General features: G+C 43.4%; 1 protein-coding gene across 3 annotated transcripts in view; it reads left to right on the top strand.

Moving 5' to 3' along the window:
• Positions 1-2,556: 2,556 nt before the first annotated feature.
• Positions 2,557-25,201, top strand: part of ZDHHC17 (zDHHC palmitoyltransferase 17) — a 128,655-nt gene continuing 106,010 nt past the window's right edge. The window contains exons 1-3 of one of the 3 annotated variants that reach the window (XM_073327710.2): positions 3,132-3,216; positions 18,106-18,232; positions 23,642-23,745. In XM_073327710.2, the coding sequence (XP_073183811.1) occupies positions 18,206-18,232; positions 23,642-23,745 (131 nt within the window). In that variant the 5' untranslated portion in view covers positions 3,132-3,216; positions 18,106-18,205. Of the gene's footprint in view, positions 3,217-18,105; positions 18,233-23,641; positions 23,746-25,201 lie in introns of all 3 variants that reach the window. The other 2 variants (XM_073327711.2, XM_073327709.2) reach the window with 2 other exon arrangements.

Genomic DNA, 25,201 nt, shown 5'->3' with positions numbered 1-25,201 from the left:
AAGTAGTTTTCATTTGTTTTTAAATTAATTTACTGTTCAGGAAAGATTTGACAGCCCTTGATGAAGTCCTAGCAGTATAGCGGAGAAAAGTATAACATGATCCAATGGCTGGAAGCTGAAGCTAGACAAATTCAGACTGGAAATAAGGCATACATTTTTAAGTGAGAGTAATTAACAATTGAATCAATTTAACAAGGCTTGTGGTGGATTCTCCGTCATTGGCAACCTAGTGACAGAGGATGTGGAAAAAGCTAATGTACTCAATGCTTTTTTTGCCTCTGTTTTCACTAACAAGGTCAGCTCCCAGACTGCTGCGCAGGGCATCACAAAATGGGGAAGAGATGGCCAGCCCTCTGTGGAGATAGAGGTGGTTAGGGACTATTTAGAAAAGCTGGAAGTGCACAAGTCCATGGGGCCGGACGAGTTGCATCCGAGAGTGCTGAAGGAATTGGCGGCTGTGATTGCAGAGCCATTGGCCATTATCTTTGAAAACTCGTGGCGAACCAGATGACTGGAAAAAGGCTAATGTAGTGCCAATCTTTAAAAAAGGGAAGAAGGAGGATCCTGGGAACTACAGGCCAGTCAGCCTCACCTCAGTCCCTGGAAAAATCATGGAGCAGGTCCTCAAAGAATCAATCCTGAAGCACTTGCATGAGAGGAAAGTGATCAGGAACAGCCAGCATGGATTCACCAAGGGAAGATCATGCCTGACTAATCTAATCACCTTTTATGATGAGATTACTGGTTCTGTGGATGAAGGAAAAGCAGTGGATGTATTGTTTCTTGACTTTAGCAAAGCTTTTGACACGGTCTCCCACAGTATTCTTGTCAGCAAGTTAAGGAAGTATGGGCTGGATGAATGCACTATAAGGTGGGTAGAAAGCTGGCTAGATTGTCGGGCTCAACGGGTAGTGATCAATGGCTCCATGTCTAGTTGGCAGCCGGTATCAAGTGGAGTACCCCAAGGGTCAGTCCTGGGGCCGGTTTTGTTCAATATCTTCATAAATGATTTGGAGGATAGTGTGGATTGCACTCTCAGCAAATTTGCGGATGATACTAAACTGGGAGGAGTGGTAGATACGCTGGAGGGGAGGGATAGGATACAGAAGGACCTAGACAAATTGGAGGATTGGGCCAAAAGAAATCTGATGAGGTTCAATAAGGATAAGTGCAGGGTCCTGCACTTAGGACGGAAGAACCCAATGCACAGCTACAGACTAGGGACCGAATGGCTAGGCAGCAGTTCTGCGGAAAAGGACCTAGGGGTGACAGTGGACAAGAAGCTGGATATGAGTCAGTAGTGTGCCCTTGTTGCCAAGAAGGCCAATGGCATTTTGGGATGTATAAGTAGGGGCATAGCGAGCAGATCGAGGGACGTGATCGTTCCCCTCTATTCGATATTGGTGAGGCCTCATCTGGAGTACTGTGTCCAGTTTTGGGCCCCACACTACAAGAAGGATGTGGATAAATTGGAGAGAGTCCAGCGAAGGGCAACAAAAATGATTAGGGGACTGGAACACATGAGTTATGAGGAGAGGCTGAGGGAGCTGGGATTGTTTAGCCTGCAGAAGAGAAGAATGAGGGGGGATTTGATAGCTGCTTTCAACTACCTGAAAGGGGGTTCCAAAGAGGATGGCTCTAGACTGTTCTCAATGGTAGCAGATGACAGAACGAGGAGTAATGGTCTCAAGTTGCAGTGGGGAAGGTTTAGATTGGATATTAGGAAAAACTTTTTCACTAAGAGGGTGGTGAAACACTGGAATGCGTTACCTAGGGAGGTGGTAGAATCTCCTTCCTTAGAGGTTTTTAAGGTCAGGCTTGACAAAGCCCTGGCTGGGATGATTTAACTGGGAATTGGTCCTGCTTCGAGCAGGGGGTTGGACTAGATGACCTTCTGGGGTCCCTTCCAACCCTGATATTCTATGATTCTATGATTCTAAATCAAGATTGGATGTTTTTCTAAAAGATGTACTATAGGAATTATTTGGGGGAAGTTCTATGGCTGGCTGTGTTATACAGGTCAGACTAGAGATCAACAAGCCTTGGACTCTATGAATCTATTTGCCAAAGAAGGGGTAGCAGAAGCTTCTGTACACAGCTGTCAACCTGCCTCAGGCTGGGAGGAGTAAGTCAGCATCCTGTCCCTTTTCAGTCCTTGGTTTGCATGCTGAGCATGCCGACACTCGTGCCAGTTACAATGCTGGGTGTTTGACTAGGCTTCAAGCCCCTGGAGAGAAATTTGGAGCCCTCCTACATCATATTCATGACGCCCCCACCTGTCCCGTTTTGATTTAGTTACACAAATATCACAGACTAGGGGGGAAAGGGGAGGATGAGCACAGGCTCCTGGTACAATTGTTCCCCCTTCCATCGTCCCTGTCAGGCTGTGAGGCGGTGCTGGAGCCCCATCACTGAAGCCTTGCCAACAGTACACCGTTTTGTGGCCAAAACAGTGGAGGTGTACACACTGAGATGCTCCTCCCGCTGATGTAACTTCCCTGCTAAGCTGCCATAATAAAACCACCTCATCCAGAGGCGCAGGGCTTTTGTCGGTGCAGCGAGAGGAGGCGGGGAGGCCGTGTTCCTTACACTGACGGGGGACGGTCATTCTTGCCAGTTTCACGGCGGAGCCCTCAGCTGTAAGTCGACCTGACCTAGGTCGACTTACCTTTGCAGTGCAGACGTAGCCTCATAACTCACTGTGACAGGCGGCTGGGGGCCACCAGCTTTCTCACCGCCCCGACCTGGCGCACGCCGACTCCGGCTCGCCGGGAGGAAAGACCCTGGCCCTGCTCGCGCCCCCGCCCGCTGGGGTCGGCTCTTGGCTGGCCCAGGACCGCTGCTCCCGGGGGGCTGCCCACTTGCCCGCGGAGGGAGCGAGGGCTCGGGACCAACCGGAGCCGCGGGGGAGCAGAGAGCGGACCCCGTCCCCGGGCGGGTCATTGCTGGGCGCGCTCCCCACCCAGCTCGCGCCACAGGGGCTCGAGCCGGGGAGGGGGGGCGAGTCTGGGTCACCAGCTTCGCTCCTGCCGGCCCCTCCCACAGCGCAGCATCCCAGCCGCGGCCGCCCGCTGCGGGGCTCCCTCCCCGCCCCAGCGCGAGCTGGGGGGAGCGCGCTACCCAGCATGCAGCGGGCGGCGGGCTCGCACCAAGATGGCGGCGCCTCTGGAGGAGTACGAGAAAGAAGCGGGCTGCGTCCCCATCCTGCACCCCGAGGTGAGCCCCGCCGCGCCCTGCTCTCGCGCCGCCCGGGGGGGCCGGGCTGTGGGTGGCGCGGCTGCCGCCCGTTCTCCGCTCCCGGCCCGGGGCGGCTGCTGTGCGGGTGGCTCGGCCGCCGGAGCGGGGGTGGAGGGCGCTGGCTGCGGCTGCCTTGGCCCGGGGGCCGGGCGGGGAGCGGGGGCGGCTGCGCTGCGGGAGGAGGCCGCCGTTTCCCTTACCCCGGGGCGAAGGGTTGGCGGGGCGGCGCCCTGTCACCGCCTCGGGACGCCGAGGGGGAGGGTCCCGCCGGGGTGCGCCCGGGGTGGCGAGCGGCCCTGCGAGCGGGGCGCTCGCCCGCTCCCTGCCGCGGGGAGAGGTGCGGGCTGTGGCATCCCTGCCCGGTCCACAGGTGAACGCTCCGCTGGGCGGGCACGGCCCTGCAAGGCCCTGTGGGAGACTCCGCACAGCCTCGCTCCCCGCCGGGCGGAGCTGCACCCTGCTCCCCGCCATCCGTGACACCGCAGGGCTTGTTTATACAGCATGGGAGGGTTACCGCTAAGCTGCTGGTGGCAAACGGTTCAGACCTGGAATAAACGCTTCCTGCTCTTCTTGAGCTGCAGTTCGCTGTAAGAAATTGGGCCTGGTCCGACTCAGTCCTGAACTTGCTGGGCTGTGTGTGTTTGTCTTTACTCCACCTCACCCCCTCAGTAGTATACTGGACAAGTGCTGGAGTAATTGTACAGATGCTCTTTTCTTAATCTTGTGTACTATATGTTTTTTAATATTTGCTTTAATAAAACTGTAACCTCTCTTGATAATATGTAGAGGTTACTTTCAGTAATGTATCATACTGAAAGAGAGTCCTTTTTTGTGTGTCAACCATGTATAAACATTATCCAAATCCCCTCTGATGGTTTTGAAGGACATTGTAAATAGTATAAACAAAAGTTTTGTGTGTGATCTCTTACCCACCTAATATGGTGAGGATTGTAAGACTTGTTTTCTTAGCCTATGAAAAGATAAATAGGTGTGCCAAGTACCAGGTTTTGTCAAACAGATGGTATTACTTTTCCATAACAAATATTTTAAAGATGCTTTTAGGTTTCTTGATATCTAAAGAGACACTATAGTGCTAAATGTGACTGTTTGTCCTTCTCATTTTCATCCAGGCTTTTGACACTTAGGAACCACTCACAGTCAACAGGAGTATGCTCCTAAATGCCTAAATCTCATTTAAAAATTAGATCTAGACTCCGAAATCAGACATTGCAATGCCTAAGTGTCTTAAAAACTCTGGGCCTAAGTGACAAGCAGTGCTCTGCGAACGGGTCCTTTGGTGGTAGCTTGGGTGGAGTGCAAGTAAATATGCTGCATGTTGCTTATTGTTGTCCGTGCTAGGAGATCACCTCCTTTCTAACTTTGAATAAATACTCTTGTTATTAGAAGTTCTACGTCATCTCTTTTTATGAATGGAGTTTTCAAAATTGGCCTAAGGTATTTGTCTAACCTTCTTCTGTAGCTGATACTTTCTCCTTTGGAGTGAGATGTAAAGGAAAATATTGGTCAAATATTCTAAAAATTGCAGAAAACATGAAGTCCTCAGAGAATTGCAAAGGTCTGCCCATGCTGATCGCATTGCAAGGTCCGAACCCTAATTTACAGACAAAATATGAAGGAACAAAAAAATAAAGCATGTTCAAATTGTTAGGAGAATCACTGCGAGCTGAAAATTGTTTGCTGATTTGGAATAATTATATTTGCAGAGTTCATAGTAAACAAAGGTATTCTCAACATTGCTTGCATATTTGTTTTATATGCCAAGGTGGTGGTGATAAGGCAGTAAAATCAGATACTGTTTCTTTGGTATCTGAAACTGAATAGTTTACAAAGTAATGATAGAATAAGTAGCGTAAACAATAACTATGCTCTTCCTCCTAGCCTCTACCCAAACCAAACTTTAAAATTTTACCAAAGGAGACTTCTGTTTAAATCCAAAGAAGAAAATGACAGTCCAGAATTACTTTGTATGGTTAGACTTCAACCAGAGGATTGAATTTTAGACTCTCTCTCCTTTAGTCATCTTGTCGTCTTTTCACTGATTTCCTTGGGCATTGGATCGGGTCCTGGAATCCTTAATACAGATGATTTTTAAAGCAGAAGAGAGATGAATATGGATGATGTTACTGGAATTGAAAAAGAGACATTCAGTAGTTGTACTCACAGGATCCTGTGAACCGTTTGCTTGCGTGACAGAGCTCTGCACAAGCATATCTTACTGAAGACAGTTGGGGCTACTTGTTCAGTGTTTGAAGGATAGGGGCCTAAATACTCAGATATCCCCAGGTACTTTTTAAAGAATCGTTGACTCCAGATCTTTAGAACATAAATACTGAAGTACATACTGCACCTTATAATCAATTTTTTTATTTGCGTAAATTCAAAATTGAATTGTTTTTATGTGAGAATGTGGACGATCCTTTCTTGTTGCTGAGATATATTTTTTCCTGCTAGAGTAATCCATTTCTAATAAGGGTCTTTCATATATTTTTTCTTTGGTATTTTTTTATAATTCAGTATTTTTTTTTTTTTGGTACAACTTGTTTTGTTTTGTGTCTGTTGATTTCAATGTTTTGTCCAATTACCTTATGGCTAAGGACCGAGCTATGTTGGACACCAATGCTGCCAGCTCAGTATTAAGGAGGATTTTGTAGACTGTGGAACATTACCTTTACAGAAAAGCATTGAAGGACACACATTCCTGTCCAAGTGACAAAACTTGATATTTTTGTGTTGACAAGAAGCTCAGCTGCAAAACAAGAGATTAATAATGAATTTTGGCAGAAAGGACGGAGATGGAGAAGAGTGCTTAAAATCTAAACTCGTTAGTTTGATAGTAAGCTCTTTGGGGGCAGAGACAAAGTGTTCCCTCTAATTTTTTACATCCTTGTGCGGAATGAATTGTGTTATGTGCATCAATATGGGGGTGATGTGTGGCGGGGGTGGGGCAGAGAGGTTCGGAGTGTGGTAGCGGGCTCAGGGCTGGGGCAGAGGGTTGGGATGCAGGAGGGGGTGAGGGCTGTGGGGTGGGGCCAGGGATGAGGGGTTTGGGTGCAGGCTGCCCCGGGGAGAGAGGAGTCCCCCCCAGCCCTCTCTCACTGCAGCAGCACTGGGGGAGAGGCACCTCTCCCTGCCAGCAGTCCTGCACCCCTCCCCATCCACCCCTTACCTCTCTCCTCTCCAGGCCCCTGTGGCTGCACACCTGTGCGGCCCTTTACAGCCTGCTGTGTGGCTGTGCAGCTTAGAGGGAACTTAGGCAGGGACCATCTTTTTGTTCTGTGTTTATACAGTGCCTAGCACAGTGAGGCTCCTTGGGGCTACACTATTAAAAAAAAATCTGCATCTAAACTAAAGAATTTTAGAGAAAATGCTCATATATTACTGCAAGTTCATCTGTGTCTGATAGAATATATTAATCACATTATTCTGTTACTCTTTTAGGGTTGACAGCTTGCTCAGTTCTGCCCAAGACCACAAAAAATAAAGGCAGTTCCTGCTTCAAGGAGCTTACAGTATAAGCAGTATAATAGATTCCTGTTTATGTACAGGATAGTATGTACTGCTTGACTGTAGAAATGTTGGGATTCTCCACTGGTGTGTTGCCACATCACTAATGATGCAGCAGCAAATTGCAAAAAAATGCTTTCAAATATTGAAGTGCTGTTGTTTCTAACAATAAATATTTCCCTCCTCCCCTCCACACATACACCTTAAATTAGCTGAAGTTAGCAGTTGGATTTAGTTTTTATTTCTAAATAGTTTTTCAGTATTTGGCATTTTTTAGGAGTGGAATTTGTTGCCATTGCCTGTTACTTGAAAAGATTCTTAATGGATTAGGTAATAAATTTACTTGAAGTACAGCAGTGATTTCATGACTGTCCAGGATTGCATTGTTTCCAAAGGCTTGTGCTAGCCTCTTGAGTACATTCCCAGGAGGTCAGGGGAGTATGCATTTGGGCTGCTAGCTGAAGCTGTTGCCTTTGCTACCCTGGCTATAGTGGTATTTTTAGCATGTTAGCTCAAGGAGAGCTATCACGGGTATTGCACCTCCCAGCACATATGTAGACGTTCGCTGTGGTTGATTGTGATCTTTCTTGTAATTAAAAAAAACAAAACAAAACCCAAAAGCAAAATACAGGGTATGTGAGAGAAATTCTCATGAAATAAAGAGTAAAATGTCTGAATTTTGAATTTTTTTGTAAAATATGTAATATTTCATAGTGTTCCTCTGTTTTCCCAACAAAATAACTTTACACTACAAAATTTGACACACATAAGTTTTAAGAAGAGGTAGTCTTCAAGGGTAGGGATAGTACAGTGTTTTAAAAATGGCTGTTGGAAAACTAGACACTGTTCTGTCATTGAAGTTGACAGATAGGGGAAGTAAATCTTGATGATGGATAATTTCATGACATTTCATGATAATGACATTTGCATTGTCTTGGGCTACTTTTCAAACCCTAAAAGAAACAGGATAAGGTAAAATTACTTTTCCTCACTCTCACGTTCCCTTCAACTGCCCTCTGACCTGAGGGAGCAGTTGCACAAGTCTGCTATAGGTGAGTGTCTGAAGAACAGAAGGATAATTGTCCAAAGGTCTAAGGGAGTTTATGGAGGAGCTCTGAACAAATCATGATTTCTAATGCCCAAAAAACTTGGCTTAACCATTATGCTACAGTGTCTCTCATGCAGTTCTGAGATCAAACTAATAATGCTTATCCACACTTGTAAAGTGCCCTGAGCTCTTCAGATGTACTAGGTATATGCATAGATGATTTTTTTTTTTCTCTCCCCAGTCAAATTCCCCAAGAACAAAGAGAGTCAGTGGCTTGGTTCCACAACTTTGACCTAATCTATGGTTAGTTTCTCTCTGCCAGAAGTCTTTAAAGGGAGGATTTCAACAAAATTTTTCTCGAACTAATTGAAGAAGTTGCATTGGTGTTGGCACCTGTGAAAAGTGTTGTAAGTTGTTGCTATTGTAAAGAAAAATGCTGGGTTAGAATGGAGTAATCAGTTCATTTACAGTATTTTTTGGTGTTGAGCAGATGCTGCTGCCTTTGTATAGTTTAGTCACAATCCCAGGAGAGAAAGGGGACAAATCACGTGTACGGAGGGAATTTCTACAACGCTTCTCAGAACCTGTCCAACCTGGCACAGCTTCACCATAGTATTTTGTTGTTCACTAAAACTAAAACCGTGATCGCACTACCAATATATTTCTGAAGAAGCTTCTACCTCTCGTTAACAAAGTTCTGCTTTTAGCACTGTGTATTTTGTATCAAGTACCATACTTAAACTAAAGTTTGGAGACATGTTGATATGAAATACTGCGTTACTTACAGCCATGGCAAAGGTTTGATTCAGTTGCTAAATATTGCTGTATAAGTAGATTCCTGTTAAGTGAGGATTTGTGCATTGTTAAAATTTTAACAAAGCAGTAAATAACATACAAAATATTTTAATTCAAACTCATTAGGAGTTAATATTTTTGCTTAAACATTTTAAGATGAATATAAAGAGCTCCTGTTGGAAAATAATTTTTGATCTTTTATATAGTTTATAAAACACAATACTAATTTATTATAAAATACTATTTTAACTTTTTGTCTTTATTCTTTTGTTTACTTCCTAATTTAAAAAGAAAAGGAGTACTTGTGGCACCGATGAAGTGAGCTGTAGCTCACGAAAGCTTATGCTCAAATAAATTGGTTAGTCTCTAAGGTGCCACAAGTACTCCTTTTCTTTTTGCGAATACAGACTAACACGGCTGTTACTCTGAAACCTTTCCTAATTTAAATAGCTCAAGCTTTGTACTCAACTTTTAAAAAAAAAAATTGCCTTGCCTATGTTTGTAAAACTTCAATGTATGTATGTTTGTCTTTAAATAATACCTCACGATTCTAGTGTGTGCTCAAATATTGGATATTTTGGAAATACCATTTTAAAATGTCTTAACTTTTTTTGTGTATTAAAATGAATATTATCCTTTAATTCTGAGGTGCTTTTAAAGGCACTGAATGACTAGAAGTCAGCTAATCAGAATGGTCCAATTTTGGACACTTACGGCTTGTCTGCACTAACGCTTAAGTCAATGTAGCTTATGTTGCTCAGAGGTGTGAAAAGGCCATCCCTCTGAGTGACGTAAGTTGCATCAACTTAAAGCGGTGTCCACGCTGTGCTATGTCAGCGGGAGACACTCTCCTGCTGACATGGCTTCTGCCTCTCATTGAGGTGAAGTAATTATGCCAATAAGAGAGCATTCTCCCATGGTCATAGCTCATCTTCACCAAATGCGCCACAGGAACGTACTGCTGTAAAGTAGACTATCCCTCAGACCTGGTCCGCACTACAAACTTATGTTGATATAACTGTGTTGCTTAGGGGTGTGGAAAATCCACACTCCTGAGTGACAAAAGTATACCAACCTAACTCCTGGTGTAAACAGAGCTCTCATGTCGGCATAGGTGGTGTTTTCACTAGGTGCTACAGCACAACAGCAGCACCAGTGTAAGTGTAGACAAGCCCTCACTTTTGAACAAGCATGACTTACTCCTTCATTTCTTCATGAAATCCCATGATTTTTCTGACCTCCAAATACAGTGATTGGCTTAATGCAGGGGTGGGCAAACTTTTTGGCCCAAGGGCCATATTATGGTTGCAAAATGGCATGGAGGGCTGGGTAGGGAAGGCTGTGCCTCCGCAAACAGCCTGGCCCCTGCCCCCTCCCACTTCCTGACTGCCCCCCTCAGAACCCCCGACCCATCGAGTCCCCGTCCCCGTCCCCTAACCGCCCCCTCTCAGGACCCCATCCCTAACCGCCCCCCTGGGACCCCACCCCCATCCAACCCCCCCGTTCCCTATCTCCTGACCCCCCCCCACCTGAACCTCCACCCGATCCAACCGTCCCGAGTGCCCCCCGGGACCTCCTGCCCCTTATCCAACCTCCCCCCGCCCCCTTACCATGCCGCTAAGAGCGGCAGGACAGGTTTATTGGAAAGCATGGGAAGTAGACGGGTGCAAGCTGTGCTGCCCAAGCGGCGGCATGGCTGTGGGGGAGGAGGGACAGCAGGGGAGGGGCCGGGGGCTAGCCTCCCCGGCTGGGAGCTCAGGGGCCAGGCAGGACAGTCCCGCAGGCTGCATGTGGACCACCTCTGGCTTAATGTCTCCAGTTGAGTATCTTTATCCACCCATTTATAAAGTAAAAATTTGCATCTGCTTTGGGAAATGTGCAGGATTAATCATTTAGTTTGGTGGTTGACTTTGCTAAGAAGAATTTTTCCACTTTCAATTTTTGCATTCAGTGAAAGGATTATTTTGGAATGCTTGAAATAACAGAAGGCTTTTTCAAATACGTTTTTCTGAGTTCTTTTGACTTTTTTTTTTTTTTAAGGAAACGCTGTCCACTTGAACTTTTTTTAGTTTCAAAAAAAAGTTAAATCTTGTTTCGGGTACAAAACTTTCCCTGCAACTTTTTTACAATCACACTTTCCAGCTTTAATTTTTTTTAAAAAGTGTTTTCCCTTATTGCTGTGTGAAAGACCCCCACAATTAAGAGAAACTGATGTACAAGGGAAGTAAGTTATACCCAAAGTGTTTTCAAATGCACAAAGTAAACAAACTGAATAATGACTATTGGAGAATAAAGGGCTTATTTTTTTTGTCATTTTTGCTACTCATCTTGTAGCAGTAAAAATATTGTGATACAGTAGGAAAAAAAATTCCCAATGAAAGTGTGTGCGCACGTGTATGCACGCAAGATAATGGTATCTCTTTAAACCAGGGTTTTATCTGGTTCAGTTTTAGCCGAGGCTACCCCATGACCAGCTAAAATCATGCTACCTTTTTCCTAGCATAGCTACAGGGTATGTTTAGGTCAGGCTTAAACCTGACCTAGGAAAAACTTTTTCACTAGGAGGATGGTGAAGCACTGGAGTGGGTTACCTCAGGAGGTGGTGGAATCTCCTTCTTTAAAGATTTTCAAGATCAGGCTTGACAAAGCCCTGACTGGGATGATTTTGTTGGGGATTGGTTCTGCTTTGAGCAGGGGATGACCTCCTGATGTCCCTTCCAACCCTGCTATTCTATGATTCTATTCTTTGGAGCTTTGCAGACCACAGTTTGAACTATAGTTTTAAACAATCAGGACATGATCATGTAATTGTACAGGAGCTGTGTTTCTCTAAAGGAAAAAAGAAAGGTCTACTGGCATATGAAATTACTAGGAATAGATTGAACATCATTGCCCATGGTTAGCCAAGGTCTATGCCCTGAGTCTGGGATTGAATTAGAATGACTAATGATTCAGGCCTGGATTCACAAGGGATTTAGGCATTTAATCCCCAGATTTAGGTGCCTATATCTGGGTTTAGGCAGTTAAGTCCCACTTTCAGGCTCCACTGTGATTCACAAAACTCCACTGAACCCTGTAGGTGCTTAAACTCATTTGGCACTTCAATTTTCAGAGCAAAAGCTCTCAAAGCACCTACGTTTCTGCCTCTGAGCATGTGCACTGCTGCCTCACTCTAGGAGTCTGAACAAGTATCTCTAGCCTAAACACCAGAGCAGTTTGCTAACCAGGGAGGATCAGTGTTTGGCTGCCTACTGGGTTGGGTCACATTAAAAATCTAGCTGGTGGAGGTGGTGGTGCCCACCTTATAATTTTTAACCCAGTGGGTAAAGCACTTGCATGGGATGTTGATGACCCAGGTTCAATTTCCCCCATCTGCTGGAGAGGGAGAGAGGCTTTGAACAGAAGTCTCAGGAAGGGGCTCTAACCACTGAGCTATGTGATATTCTGATGTGAGGCTCCTTAAGCATATGTCTACACAGCAATAAAACACCCGTGACTGGCTCAGGTTAGATGATTCAGGCTCAAAGAACTCAGGCTGCAGTGTAGACATTCAGGCTCTAGCTGGAGCCTGGGCTCTGACACCCATGAGGGAGCAAGATCCCAGAACCTGGGCTCCACCTTGAGCCCTACCATTTGCATTTCAATTTTATAGCCTGCAGCCCGAGTTCCAGGAGCCCAGTCAGCTGACCTGTGCCAGCCACAGCTGTTTTATTGTAGTGTAGACGCTCTTAATTTCTCGTGCTGCAGGTATTTCACTCTCTGTAAATAGACTCATCAGAGTAGGGGAAATGGACACTGGGTCTCCCAGGTGGATGCCCTAACTACTGGACTGTAGAGTTGTTCTCTCTCCCCTCTTCCCCCCAAGTATTTATAGACTGTGGAACAGTCATTGGGCCAGAGAATGGGATGGGTCAGGAAAGGATGAAAGGTAAGATAAAAGGAATGGTTAATCAAAGCAAGGTGCAGCATTAGGTGTGTCCTAAGTTTTCCTAAATCCTACCCAAATTTGAGAGGAGGAACTCTTGTTTTTGAGAAGAAAATTGCAAGATTTTCAGTAGTTCACTCTGCAATGCAGTTAATTGCTTTATGTACCCATTTTAGAGAGATTTTTACTGTGAGCATCTTACCGGTAGTATTGGTCCATGATAAGCAAGTAAATTTGGAGTTTGTAGAGTCAGTCATTTGTTCTCAGAAAACATATGATTTCCGTGCCTCCCTCCCCCCCCCCCCTTTTTTTGTAAAACTAGTGCATTCAGCTTCTCTGTACTTCATGGGTCACTTTGCTTTAAGGAATTCTCACTCCATATTAGGTAATGATCCACAATTTTTGTTTTTCACTCCTTAGTCCTCAGAGGCAACAATTTTGAAAAAAATCGATTGTAACAAACTAAACTACACTTCTTGTAATTACTAGTTCTATTATTTATTTAATTAAGTGGTTTAATATTTTATTATGGTTGTACCCAGAGAAACTGGTCATGATCAAGTTGTTGTACAAAACACATGTGTAGGCACAGTCCCTGCCCTGAAGAGCTGATAGTCTTACCACAATCTCTCCTTGTTTCCTGGATTTCTTAAAGCTAATCTTCATCTAGTTATTGCATACCATGCCTTTATATGCAATTCTGCATTTTCACAGAAACTTGTAGTACCTTATTGGTATTTATTTGTTTTGTTAGGATTCCCTTTGAAAAGCATTGGTTTATTAACTCTGTCAGAAACCAGAATCTGACTGTACAAATTTGATCACATTACCCCGTGGCAGCAATATTACTTAACATTTTAAAGGAACAAAAGTCCTAGCCATCTGTTTTTGTCCTCCACAACCATATGTAACAGATGCAAGCAATAGTATTTCACTCCACTCCTTATGTCCCAAGCAGGCATGTTGACCTGCTTGTTGCCTCTTGCTATATATACTTTGGAGTTGCTACTGCTTCAGTATTCTGTGCTTAGACCACTTATTCACACAACCTTAAAACTTCTTTTTAAAAAAACATTTCCTATGGATCCTCTTCTATGTGTGCTTAGCAAACTTCTCCCCCTTCCTCATCTACTACTGGAAAATTGGGGAAATTTGTATTTGTCTTTAGATGGAAGATGGGCATGCAGGATTGTTTGTGTATTGTGTATTTTGTGAGAAAGGTTGATTTTTTTTTTAAATGCCAGTCACTTGTTTCTGTTTCTAAAAAGAAACAAGAAATGTGTCTACAGAAAATTGATTCAGAGTTAAGGTTGAAAGCTTAAACCCACACATGTCAGTAAATCTCCATTTAAACTGGTCCTACTCATCAGTGGTGTGTGAGATTTTCTTCATTCTCAGAAAAGTCACTTTGGATATGTCACCACTAGAATTAAATATCCAGAGCTGCTCCATGTCAGCTGACTAGGGCTTGCTGGGCACAGGCTGTTTAATTGGGTCTGTTTGTTTAATTGCTGTGTAGACATCTGGGATTGGACTGTGTCTGGCTTGTAAGTAGAAGCCCCACTTGTGTGGAAGGAAGGAGCTTCCTCCTCCATTCTTCCCCCCTTCGCCCACCAAATTTCAGAGCCACCTGGCTGGTACAAATTTGGGTGAGGTTCTCCATTTCTCTACCCTTCCCCCACATTTTTGAGTATTCCTCCCTGGGTCTGGATCTCGCACTAATGAAATCAGTGTGAGAATTTTTTCACTAATTCAGAGGGAGCAGGGTGCTACTGAGTAGCAGCAATCCTTGCCTCTTCTGCTGCATTGTAGTCTTCCCAATCTGCAGCAGAGTTCAACTGAGCTCCTTCTTGACAGTTTCACTGCTGCCCTTCTGACTATTAGAAGTGAAAACAGACAACAATCTGGTCAGTTTTAACTGTTGAAATTAGTAAAAGCTTTGAGCGGCAACAGATGGATTGGAGTTCTTCTGAATTGGGAAGGCAATACTGCATTGGTTGATTAATGTTTGGTGTTTTTTCTTTGTAGCCACAGAGTTAGAAATTGTTGGTTTCTTAATGGGCTTATGTTTCAAAGATGATTCTCAGAGAGAATATCTTTGTCACTAGATGTGGAAAAATACTGAGAATATCTTTTCTGTTTAGGTTGGAAAGGTTCTGAACCCCCTCTGTGAAGAGAGAGAGTGACAAAATTTTAGGGTAAAAATTTGACATAAATGTTGACTCACCATCAATTTGAAATGAATTCAATTATAAAAACAAGCAAAAAAAAATAGCTTCTGGTGCTAAACCTGCACCTTCCAGTTTTGTGTGTTGCAGCCATATTTTCTGGTTTTTAAAAATGTTTTTCTTTCCCATGCTATTGAGTAATAACCCACATAAAGCTGGAAAATGGTGACAGCGAAATAATGAGACTGACTATATAAAGAGCTGTCAAATGCAGAAAGTAAACAAAGTAGGGGGGAAATGAGAAGCTATTTTTTGTTAATCTTTGTTACTGTTGTCTTTCTTACTTTTAATAATGGTAGGTAAAACATTCTGAGAGTAGGATTTGTAATTTGATAGTTTCCTTTTAAGTTAACTGTGCGGAAAATAATCTGTATTTTCACATGCTTTAATCTTCCGTTCCACCATAAATAAAAACAGCTGACTAATTTATTGGGCCAGACTCAACCCTTATATAACTCCATTTAACTCAGTGACACCTGGGATGAATTTGGTTTATTATCCTCAAATCAGATTGACAGGCCGCTTCATTTGGTTAGCTTCCTATTAACTTCCCCAGGGCTCTTGGCAGGTTCAGGGGTCTGTCTGTGTGGGGCACTTGCAGGGTCAAGGTCATAATCCATATGATGGTGCACAGATACTGTGTTTTGACATCCCGTGCTTTTAAAATTGAAATAATTTAAAATTAAGTTTAAAAAGCCATATTAAAATAATCTCTCAAAGTATGAGAAAATGTTTGGGAGATGGAAAAGGGCTGTGCTGGCAGGGGAACAAATTTTCTAGCTTCTATGACTGTATTACCAAAAAAAGTGTAAAAACCTAAAAAGTAAATTTGTGACAATGCGCTTTATGTGATTTAATGGTTTAATAGCTGAAAACTAGCCATTACAATGCCTTTTATTTTAGTAAGCTTTTTTTTTTTGAGAGCGAGAGAGAGTAGTTATGTATGGAGATGATGTGGTTACAGCTGATTTGATCTTATTGGTCTGCAGAATCCTCTCCTCTCTCTCAAATCTTAGAGGAGGGTTAGTGAGAAGTCTCTTTTATACGTATTTTTGTACACTTTATACTGGAGAAATCTGTTTTTTGAAGTATCACTACTGTTCAGCAAAGATTTATTCATATTTAGATATATAATGTAATTAGATTGTATCCATAATTTTGTTAATTCAGTTCACTTTTTTTTACACAAAGAACGTAGCTAAAAAATTGCCTGCAAATAAAATAAAATTTTAAAGTAAGAGGGTCCTCAAGTACTTCTGTTCTCCCCTTCTCTTACACATTTCTCCCCATATTGTGTTCCAACTATTTTGACTTCAGAAGCAGGACCTAGCACAGGTCCAGTTCTGAAAATGGTTACAAGGATAGAGGCATCTTAATGTTAGTGGCACCAGGTGCAGTAATGTACTGTAAGTGAAATATCTGTAACTACAAAACAGGGCTAGGACTGCGTACTTGAAAGAGTGTAGCTGGCATTGCAAGGTATTTACGTGCCCGACATGCTAAACATTTGTATGCTCCTTCATGCTTTGGCCACCATTCCAGAGGACATGCTTCCAGTAGAAGCTGTGATCGGCTGAACCTGCGGATGTGGCAGGTAAATAAACTGGCCCGGCCCCCCAGTGGCTTTCCCTGAACAAGTGGCGTCCCAAGTCTGGGAAACACTGCTCTAGTTGGCAACTATTAAAATGTGTATTTACAAAAACTATAGCCTTTACAGTACACTAAATTTGTTACGACTGGTAATCAGGATGATTCTCTCTCTCTCTCTCTCTCTCAGTATACCTATATATATGTGTATACACGCATACATTTAAGCTATCATATATTCACATTTTTAACTTTTACATTTTCTTATGTTACATGTACTAACATTTACTAGATGATGATGAATTACTCATGAAATTGTGTCAAGCTGCATTTGGATGGAAATTGGAATTCAATTAAAACGCATAAAAACAGCGTTAGTTTTAACTAATTTTACTAGTTAAATAGAACTTCTTTAAATGTGCTGGATATATAAGAAAAAGTGAGTTTATCAAAACATATTTTGCATTTAAAACGAACTGATTTGTTAAAGCTGAAGCTAGTGAATTAAACTGTTTCTGGTCACCCTGACCTTCAAGACTTTGGCACTGTAGTAGCTGTCATTCTCTCACACCTAGTTTTTATTCATAGACTGGAAGAGGAAAACAAGCTTTCCTGCTTTTTCAACTTCCAGTCAGTTTCTCAGCTTTGAACTAGTCATTAAGCTGAACTCATTGAATAAACTGAAATGAAGAAAATATTCGTTCTAGACCTGCAGAAGGTGCTACTGACTGCTAAAAGCTGATTTAGCACTTCAACTCTGTTCCAGGGCTTCCATAAGTCCAATGATTTGACTTTCTTTAAAACTTCACCAGCAAACATGTACCACTTAAAAAAATATTCATGTTGTTTAAATGATTATTTACAGATTATAGTGAGTTTAGGCCCATAATCCTGACAGGTTTTATACAATAAGCAAAATTGGCGTAGTCATTATTTGAAGGAAAGGCTACCATGGAAAACTAAAGTGCTGTGGAAAGTGATATCTAGGTCGGGAAGACTCTTCCCTCTGATTTAATACTTAAGCTACATAGTTGCATGACTCCCCCCAAGTAACATCCAGGAGGGGATTGGGGAAATAGTGAAGTTTTCCAGCCTTAATGTCTGCTTTACAGCAGTTAGGAGGCTTGAATAGGAAAAAGAGATGGTCCATCTCTAAGCATCTGAGAAAGGGCAAGAAATAGGCTGAACTAGAGTACTGTGCTGGAATTCTATAGTGTCATCTTTTGTACTAACCTTTCTCTACTTGGTTTATCCTCACATTAGTATGTATCCAGTAAGCTTTTCAAGCTCTGATTACTATGATTTGTGGTATGCAAAATCCTTACTGCCTAGTGTAGCTGTAGGTGAACAGTGCTGATACAGTTACTGGCACTGTGATAACTTTGCATGGCATCACCTTTCAAATTCAAAGTAAAAAGGGCAACATCCAGCCATTTATGTTTGGATTTTGTCTTACTTTATTTTAGGCCTTGATTTGCATCTTACAACTCTTTCTATATTTGGTACTTTTTCTCAGCACTGTTCCTCCATATAAGAGAGCCTGATTTATTCTGAGACTGCAAAGAGAGAATTTCTGCAAAGCTGCCTCCTCCTTTGCAGACATAATGTGTCTCCCTTCCCAGACACCTAGAGCAACAGCTGTACTATGCCTGGTTCCCATTTGCTTTGGCAGTAGGTGCCCTGCTGCTATTATTAGGGGTCTTGCATAGATGGCAGCATAGCACTGGAATATAGAGAGTTTAACCAGTTTTTCTGCTTAGCTTTCAGGCTAATGGAATGTTGAAAGGACTGAACTATGTTGAAGTAGTATGACGGTGAAATGGGAAAACACGTTCCATGTGTTGATGATTTGGGTACCAGATGCGTTTGCTAACGAATACTGCCAGTGTAAGCATAAGGTCAAGTTTATTTCGTAGATTCTCTACAGGTTTATATCCTTTGTCTTCAGAATGGCATTGAGGAAACAAAGGTGTTGTATTCTTGTTATGTTGTCATTCTGACTAATCTGAAAAGTGTAACAAACATTAGACATACAGTATAGTGACTAAGCTCTTACTCTTTCCCTATCTCTCCCCTCCCCTTCCCCCACAAGCATTATGGACTGTTTGCCCTATGGAACAAGGAAGTTCTATAGAAACATAAATTTAGATCATCTTGTGTGGTTTGGTTTGAGTTACTCTTGAGTATAGGTTTTAAATATTGTCTTTTAGTGCCCCTTGTATCTCTTTTAGGGCCTCCTCCTGGCTGCTCCTGGCGATTAGCTCCTTCCAGGTGCTAGACCCTCCTCTGGATATCTCTCCACCCATCTTCTCTCATCCTGCAGCTCCTCTTGCTCCAGGAGTTGCAGCTTCCTCTTCGTCACTTGGCACTCTAGCCATGTCACTGGGGTCCTCCCCTTCCTGGATATCAAAGCCTTCCAAGGAGAACTGTCCCAGGCAGTCTGCTCTCCACTGTCTGGTCTGCACTGCTTCCCCAGTGGCTAGTAGGGGAACCTGGGACTGCCCTTTACTCTGGGTTCCAGCTCAGGGGCCCTCTCAGCAGCCAAGGTCTTCTGTACCCCATACCTTGCTGCCTTTACCCTTTCCTGCCTTTCTGGTTCTCCAGTCCAAGCTCCCTCCTCCAAGGGAGTAACTGCAGGCAACCTATCTCTAGCCCCAAACACACCTCCCTTCCCCCAGGGAGTGATTGCAGACTACTTCACTACAGCCCCCTTCTGCTCTCAGCTCCTTTATACAGACCCCTCCTGTTTTTGCCCAGCTGAGCTTCATTTAATCAATCCCTGCTCCCTGACTCCTCCTCCAGATGCAGCCTGGGGAGTTAATTGGTCTACCTGGCCCCTTCAAGCCTTCTGTGGGTTGCATGACCTATCACACTTATCGTGTATTTGTCCTATAAATTTATTGCCCAGAGTAGGGTTGCCAGGCGTCCGGTTTTTGACTGGAACGCCTGATCGAAAAGGGACCCTGTGCTGACTGGGCTGCTAAAAGTTCCATTGGTGACGCAGTGGGGCGAAGGCAGAACTCCCTGCCTGCCCTGGCTCCGTACGGCTCACAGATGCGGCTGGCATGTCCGGCTCTTAGGTGCAGGGGCCAGGGGGCTCTCTTCACTGCCCCCACCCAAAGCACTGGCTGCGCAGCTCCCATTGGCTGGGAACCGCAGCCAATGGGAGCTGTGGGGGCAGAGCCCGTCAGCACAGACAGCACATAGAGCCCCATGGCCCCTCTGCCTAGGAGCTGGACATGCTGGCTGCTTCTGGGAGCCACTTGAGGTAAGCTCCGCCTGGCCGTAGCCCACACCCTGAACCTCCCCTCCCACCGTGCCAAAACTCTGAGTCCCCTCCTGCACCCCAACCCCCTGCCTGAGCTCTGAGCCCCCTCCCACACCTTCCTAGAGCCTGCACCCCAGCCCTGAGCCCCCTCCTGCATCCAAACTCTCTCCCAGTCCTGGCACCGCCTCCTGCACCCCAATCCCTCATCCCTGGCCCCACCCCAGAGCCCACACCCTCAGCTGGAGCCCGCACCCCATCCCGCACCTCAACCCCCTACCCCAACCGTGAACCCCCTCCCGCACTCCCAACCCCTCAGCCCCATCCTGGAGCCCCCTCTTGTACCTCAAATCCTTCATACCCAGCCCCACCCCAGAGCCTGCACCCTCAGCCAGAGCCCTCACCCACTCCTGCACCCCTGCCCCAGCCCAGTGAAAGTGAGTGAGGGTGGGGGAGAGCGAGTGACAGAGGGAGTGGGGACGGAGTGAGTGGTGGGTGGGGCAAGGGTGTTCAGTTTTGTGTGTTTTTAGAATGTTGGCAACCCGAGCTCAGAGCTGGAACAAGTTGATACTGATTTTTGCTTTCAACTTCATTGGTAACCTGCTAGGCTGGAACACTATCTGGCATTACCATAAAACTTTTGGAAATTGCCCTTGCAGTTTTGGAATAATCCATGAAGTTAAGGAGTTCTGTATATTCATCCTCTCTGAATATTCATGAATAAGTGTGGTAAAAGTAGTATCACTTGTACCATACATGTGCAAAATGCTTTTTTTTCCAGAGGCTTATAACTAAATAATTCAGGGATTTTCATTGTAAAGAGAAACACTTCTAAGTAAAATTTCATTTTTGAATCTCCAGTTGTTTCAGTGATAGACCTGTTTTAAAAAAAAATCCCTTTCAATAATTTTTGATGTGGAAAAAATAAGTTTTCCATCATGCTGAGATCATGAAAAGTTTTTGCTCAGACTTTCCAAATCATTCACCTCCAGAAAGAGACCAAAACTGGAAAATTTCTGCTTGCAGGGTGAATTGACTCATGTTCTGCGATGTTTGATTTCTGAGTCTTGCTTCATGGGAATCCCAGGTACTTGAGTAAAACAGGGTTGTGACCTCAAGTGGGACTCATTTCCACCAAGGCAGAACAGCAAACTTTGCTGCAGGTATTATGATCCTGTGGTGGGACACATGGATACATTTTCACGGAAATGGGATTGGGAACTTATTTGTTTTGTATTTTCACTCCAGTTCTCCTGACATTTATCTCCTAAAAGATATGTTCTGGTTCAAGCCTAGGTTATTGGGCTTGGTGCAGAAATTTCTGGGTGAAATTCTATTGACTGTGTTGCTAAGGAGACCAAGTGATAATATTAATAGAAAAATTGCTAAGTAAAGCTGCATTCATCCCAACAATCTGAAATGTCACAAGTTAAAGAAGCACTTCACCATGAATAAACTGAGATGATTTTTTTTTGCTTTAGAAGTTTAAAGATACAGTATGAGTAACTGAGCCTGATGCTGGAGGTTACCATTTTGCTAAAGTATGGCATTTACAACATTGTCCCATAAACTCAATAGAAGAGATCGGTAGTCCATTTCTAATCTGCTTTATTAGCTACTGGTTAACAATGAGGAAATTGAGTCATTAGTTTCTTTTTATTGTTAAACTATTGTTAAAGCAGGTTGGACATGTGTTCTTTCTAACACTGGTTCCCCTCTTTGTCACCTCATTGATTCATTTTTGGGGGGTAGGAGGGCTAGGAGAGACAATTTTTAGGCTGTACAGTTCCTCTCTTAATTTAACTGTCTGACCTCCAAAATGTTCAGTTAGCTGGAAAGAATAGGATGTCAGGACCTATTGAAGTGTGGTGAGTGAGCAAACAATCATCCATTACAAACTTTGCCCCAGGAAGGGAGCAGCTGCAAAATTATTAATATAACATTCCTAAACTGCTGTAGGAAGAGGTACTTTCTTGTCCGAATAGGAAATAGCTGAAGTTATTTGTGAAGCCTGTTTTCTGCTGCATTGAGCCCATTATACCTGCAGACTTGCTGAAAAGAATCACATCTTCTGTATTATCTAGCTGTTTAGCCATTCTTTTACAGCACTGTAGGTTGTAGTAAACTACATTTCTAAATGAAATAACTGACATTTAATCTTTCTTTTAAAATTTTATGTAAATTATAACTTAGAGTGGGGAAAGCAGTCTTTTTGTTTGGTTTGGACTACTAAGTATGATTGTTTGCTTATCTGTATTTAATGTGCTGATGAGGATGAGAGTGAATTCGTGCTCTCCAGGATAACACTATAGTAATGATGGAGAACAAAAAAAACTTATTTAAAGGGAGGTGGCATGATATAGCTAAAGCGATTAATGGTTGAGAGACTCTGCAGCTGACAGTTACTTGCACGTTGACAATTTGAGCGCTATACCTCAGAGGAAAACATGGTCCCTGACTTAGGAAATGTATGTGCTAAATCAAGGCTGTACAATGAACAGACTAGGCCATTTTTGCTTTGAAGCCTAGACCTCTTAACTCTTTTGGTAGATCCAATTTTTGTAAGGTCATATGTTTTTATATACTTGAGAATAGCTGTCTACACACACACACATTCTCTCACTCATTCTCATTCTTTCACTTTCATTCTAGGGAGGTAAAAGGATAACCGGTAAGTATTAGGCTTACTGTTAACCGACCTTAACCGTTAACCCCGGCAGCCCTGCACTGGCCAGAGGGACTCTAGCCCTGGTGGCGAGGCCGGGCTGGCTGGCTGGAGTGACTCCCGCCGTGAAGTGCCGGACGGGCTGGTGGGACCCCAGGCCCAGCCAGCTGAAGCGATTCCAGCCCCATCTGTCCTGGTGGGACCCAAGCCCTGGCTGCGTCAGCCCGGCCGGAGCGACCCTGACCCTAGCTGTGCTGGATGGAGCAACCCCAGCCGTGCCGGGCCGGCGGGACTGCGGCCCCCAGCCCTGGCAGCACTGGCTGGCGGGACCCCAGCCCTGGCCGTGCCAGCGGGTCCTCAGCCTGGCCAGAGTGACCTTGGCCCTGGCTGTGCTGGCCGGAGCAACCCCAGCTGTGCCGGGATGGTGGGACCCCTGGCCGGGCCGGGGCAGCAGGACCCCCAGCCCTGGCTGCCCTGCACCAGACCAGCTGGAGCAACCTCGGTTAACCTGTTAAACTATATAATTTTAATTGTTTAACTGGTTAACTTTTTTAATCAATATTTACATCCCTATTTCACTCTCACTCCTCCCCCCCAATTGAAGTAAGATGAGGATGTTTCCTGTTTGTTTTTTCTTTTCCCTTCCATTAGGTCTATAACAAAAGAAGGGAACTCATTTCATGTTAGTAGGGTATTTTGTGTGTCTCAGAGTCTTCAAATGTGATTTCTGTTGCCCAGTTGATAAGCTCCTAGTTATGATCAGAGAGCTACAATAAAATATAAAAACTAGGTTATAGTCACCATAGTAGTAATTATCCCAAAAGCACTTTACTACTACGCATATAATAGGCATCATCTGTGGGGTAAAATATGGCAGCTGTTCAACAGCGTACAGTTACAGAATTCAAGACAAAAAGTAAACAATCATACATTTGATACTCATTTTTGATTGTGTTGATATATAATTCAAAAGCTATAAGGTGTCATATTTTACATACTTGTAAAGATGGCCATTACGGTTGAGGAGGCACTCTGTCTTCTAAAACAGTACTGAATGAATGCCTGCAGCATGGGATTTGGTGATACTGCACTGCTGCAGGTGTGCCATCTCTTGGATGAGACCTAAAACTAAGGTCTTGAAATGTATTTATTAAAGAATACAGTGGTACATTTCACAACATTTAAAAAGTTTTGATCATGTATCCTGGCCAGATTTAACTGATTTTATTCTATGTTCAACTGGATATAGTATTTTTGTATTCATATGGAAATATTTCAAAATAAATGCTGTTCAGTTACAAATATTTTAAGAATTCTAGCAGTAAACCTAAATCTCATGTCCTAATAGCAGATTTCCATTTTGTAGGAAATCAAGCCCCAAAGTCATTATAACCATGGATACAGTGATTCTCTTGGACGGAAAAGCCACATTGATGATTACAGCACATGGGACATTGTCAAAGCTACACAGTAAGTGCATTTTTTTGCAGTTTTAAATTTGTCAATATCTCCATTAGTGGAATGACAGTAAAATCTCTTTGTTTTAGTTGCATAAACTTTGAATGAATAATTTATTTTTTGTATCCTCAGAAACAGCAATCCTGGGCTGGTGGATTATAGTACATGATTTGAAAAATGAATTGAAAAAAATGCTTTTGAGGGAAATTTACGCACACTGTATGAAAATATACAGAAGCATTTATGCAGAGTTTTGAGATTTAGATTATTGCTTGGGTGGATGATGGAGAAGAGATTAAATGCTTTCCGAAATTAGTTTTTCTTTCTATTTATGGTGTTCCTTATGTTTTAAAATACAAATAAATTACTAGATGGAGTGGATCATACACAATTACAAAATGCTTATGTGATTTTAGGTGCTTAGACCATTGGCGCACAGGTGGGATTCGCCTGATCACCTTTAAATCTACAATTTCAACACTGCCATAAAACTGTAAATTGGTTGCCAATCAGCACAGTAGCAATTAATCATTGTACGAATGAATCACTGGGATAAGTATTTTTTATATAGGTGCTAAATTACATAAAAAACAGATTATCTCAAATATGAAGCAGTTATTATTTTATATTAATACACAATGCAGAAAGTGGAGAGGGAGGCTGGTTGTTTCTCCTGCAGTTTGGGTGCTTATATGATTTTCATAATTATAATATCGGAGTGCATGCAGTACAATATAGAGTTGTGTTGTGAGTGGTATGAGAGAAAATATGAGAGTACACTGAGCCTTTTTGGCTTGCTGAACTGCTGTGGTTATTTTTGTTTATCTCCATGTGACAACAATGCAACATCTTTTCTGCAACACAGTGAAGATAACCTCACTTGTACTTTAGTTGACATGGTAAATGAATTGAAACGTTATTCTTTTACAGGTTTCAGAGTTGTAGCCGTGTTAGTCTGTATCAGCAAAAACAACTAGTCGTCCTTGTGGCACCTTAGAGACTAACAAATTTACACTTGCATGTGATTGAGACCTTGTCTACAGGTTGCTTCGATATAACTTACGTTGCTCACACCCCTGAGTGACATAAGTTATACAGACCTAAAAACCAGTTAGACAGCACTATGTCAGTGGGAGAGCTTCTCTGGCTAACATAGCTACTGCCTCTCATGGAGGCAGGAGTTATTAAGCTGACAGGAGAGAGTTCTCCCGTCAGCTTAGAGCATCTCCACCACACACTCTGTAGTGGCACAGCTGCGCTGCTGTAAGTGCTGGAGGGTGGATGTAGCCTGGGTAATTTCTTTAGTGAACTGTAGCCAGCCAATATTTAATTCTTTGTGAACACTGACTTTTTGGAGGTAGATGGGGAGGCTGAGATTGCCTATTTTTCTTAATGTAAAGAGGGAAAGTTTTATATTTTCTGGGGGAAACAATTTTTTAATAAGCTTTGGCTACTATTGGTCATTGTG

The sequence above is a fragment of the Lepidochelys kempii genome, chromosome 1, assembly GCF_965140285.1.
Source record: "Lepidochelys kempii isolate rLepKem1 chromosome 1, rLepKem1.hap1, whole genome shotgun sequence".
In the NCBI taxonomy this organism is placed as follows: domain Eukaryota; kingdom Metazoa; phylum Chordata; order Testudines; family Cheloniidae; genus Lepidochelys; species Lepidochelys kempii.
Note: the sequence above shows the minus strand (reverse complement) of the source record. Positions and strands in the feature narration are given on the sequence as shown.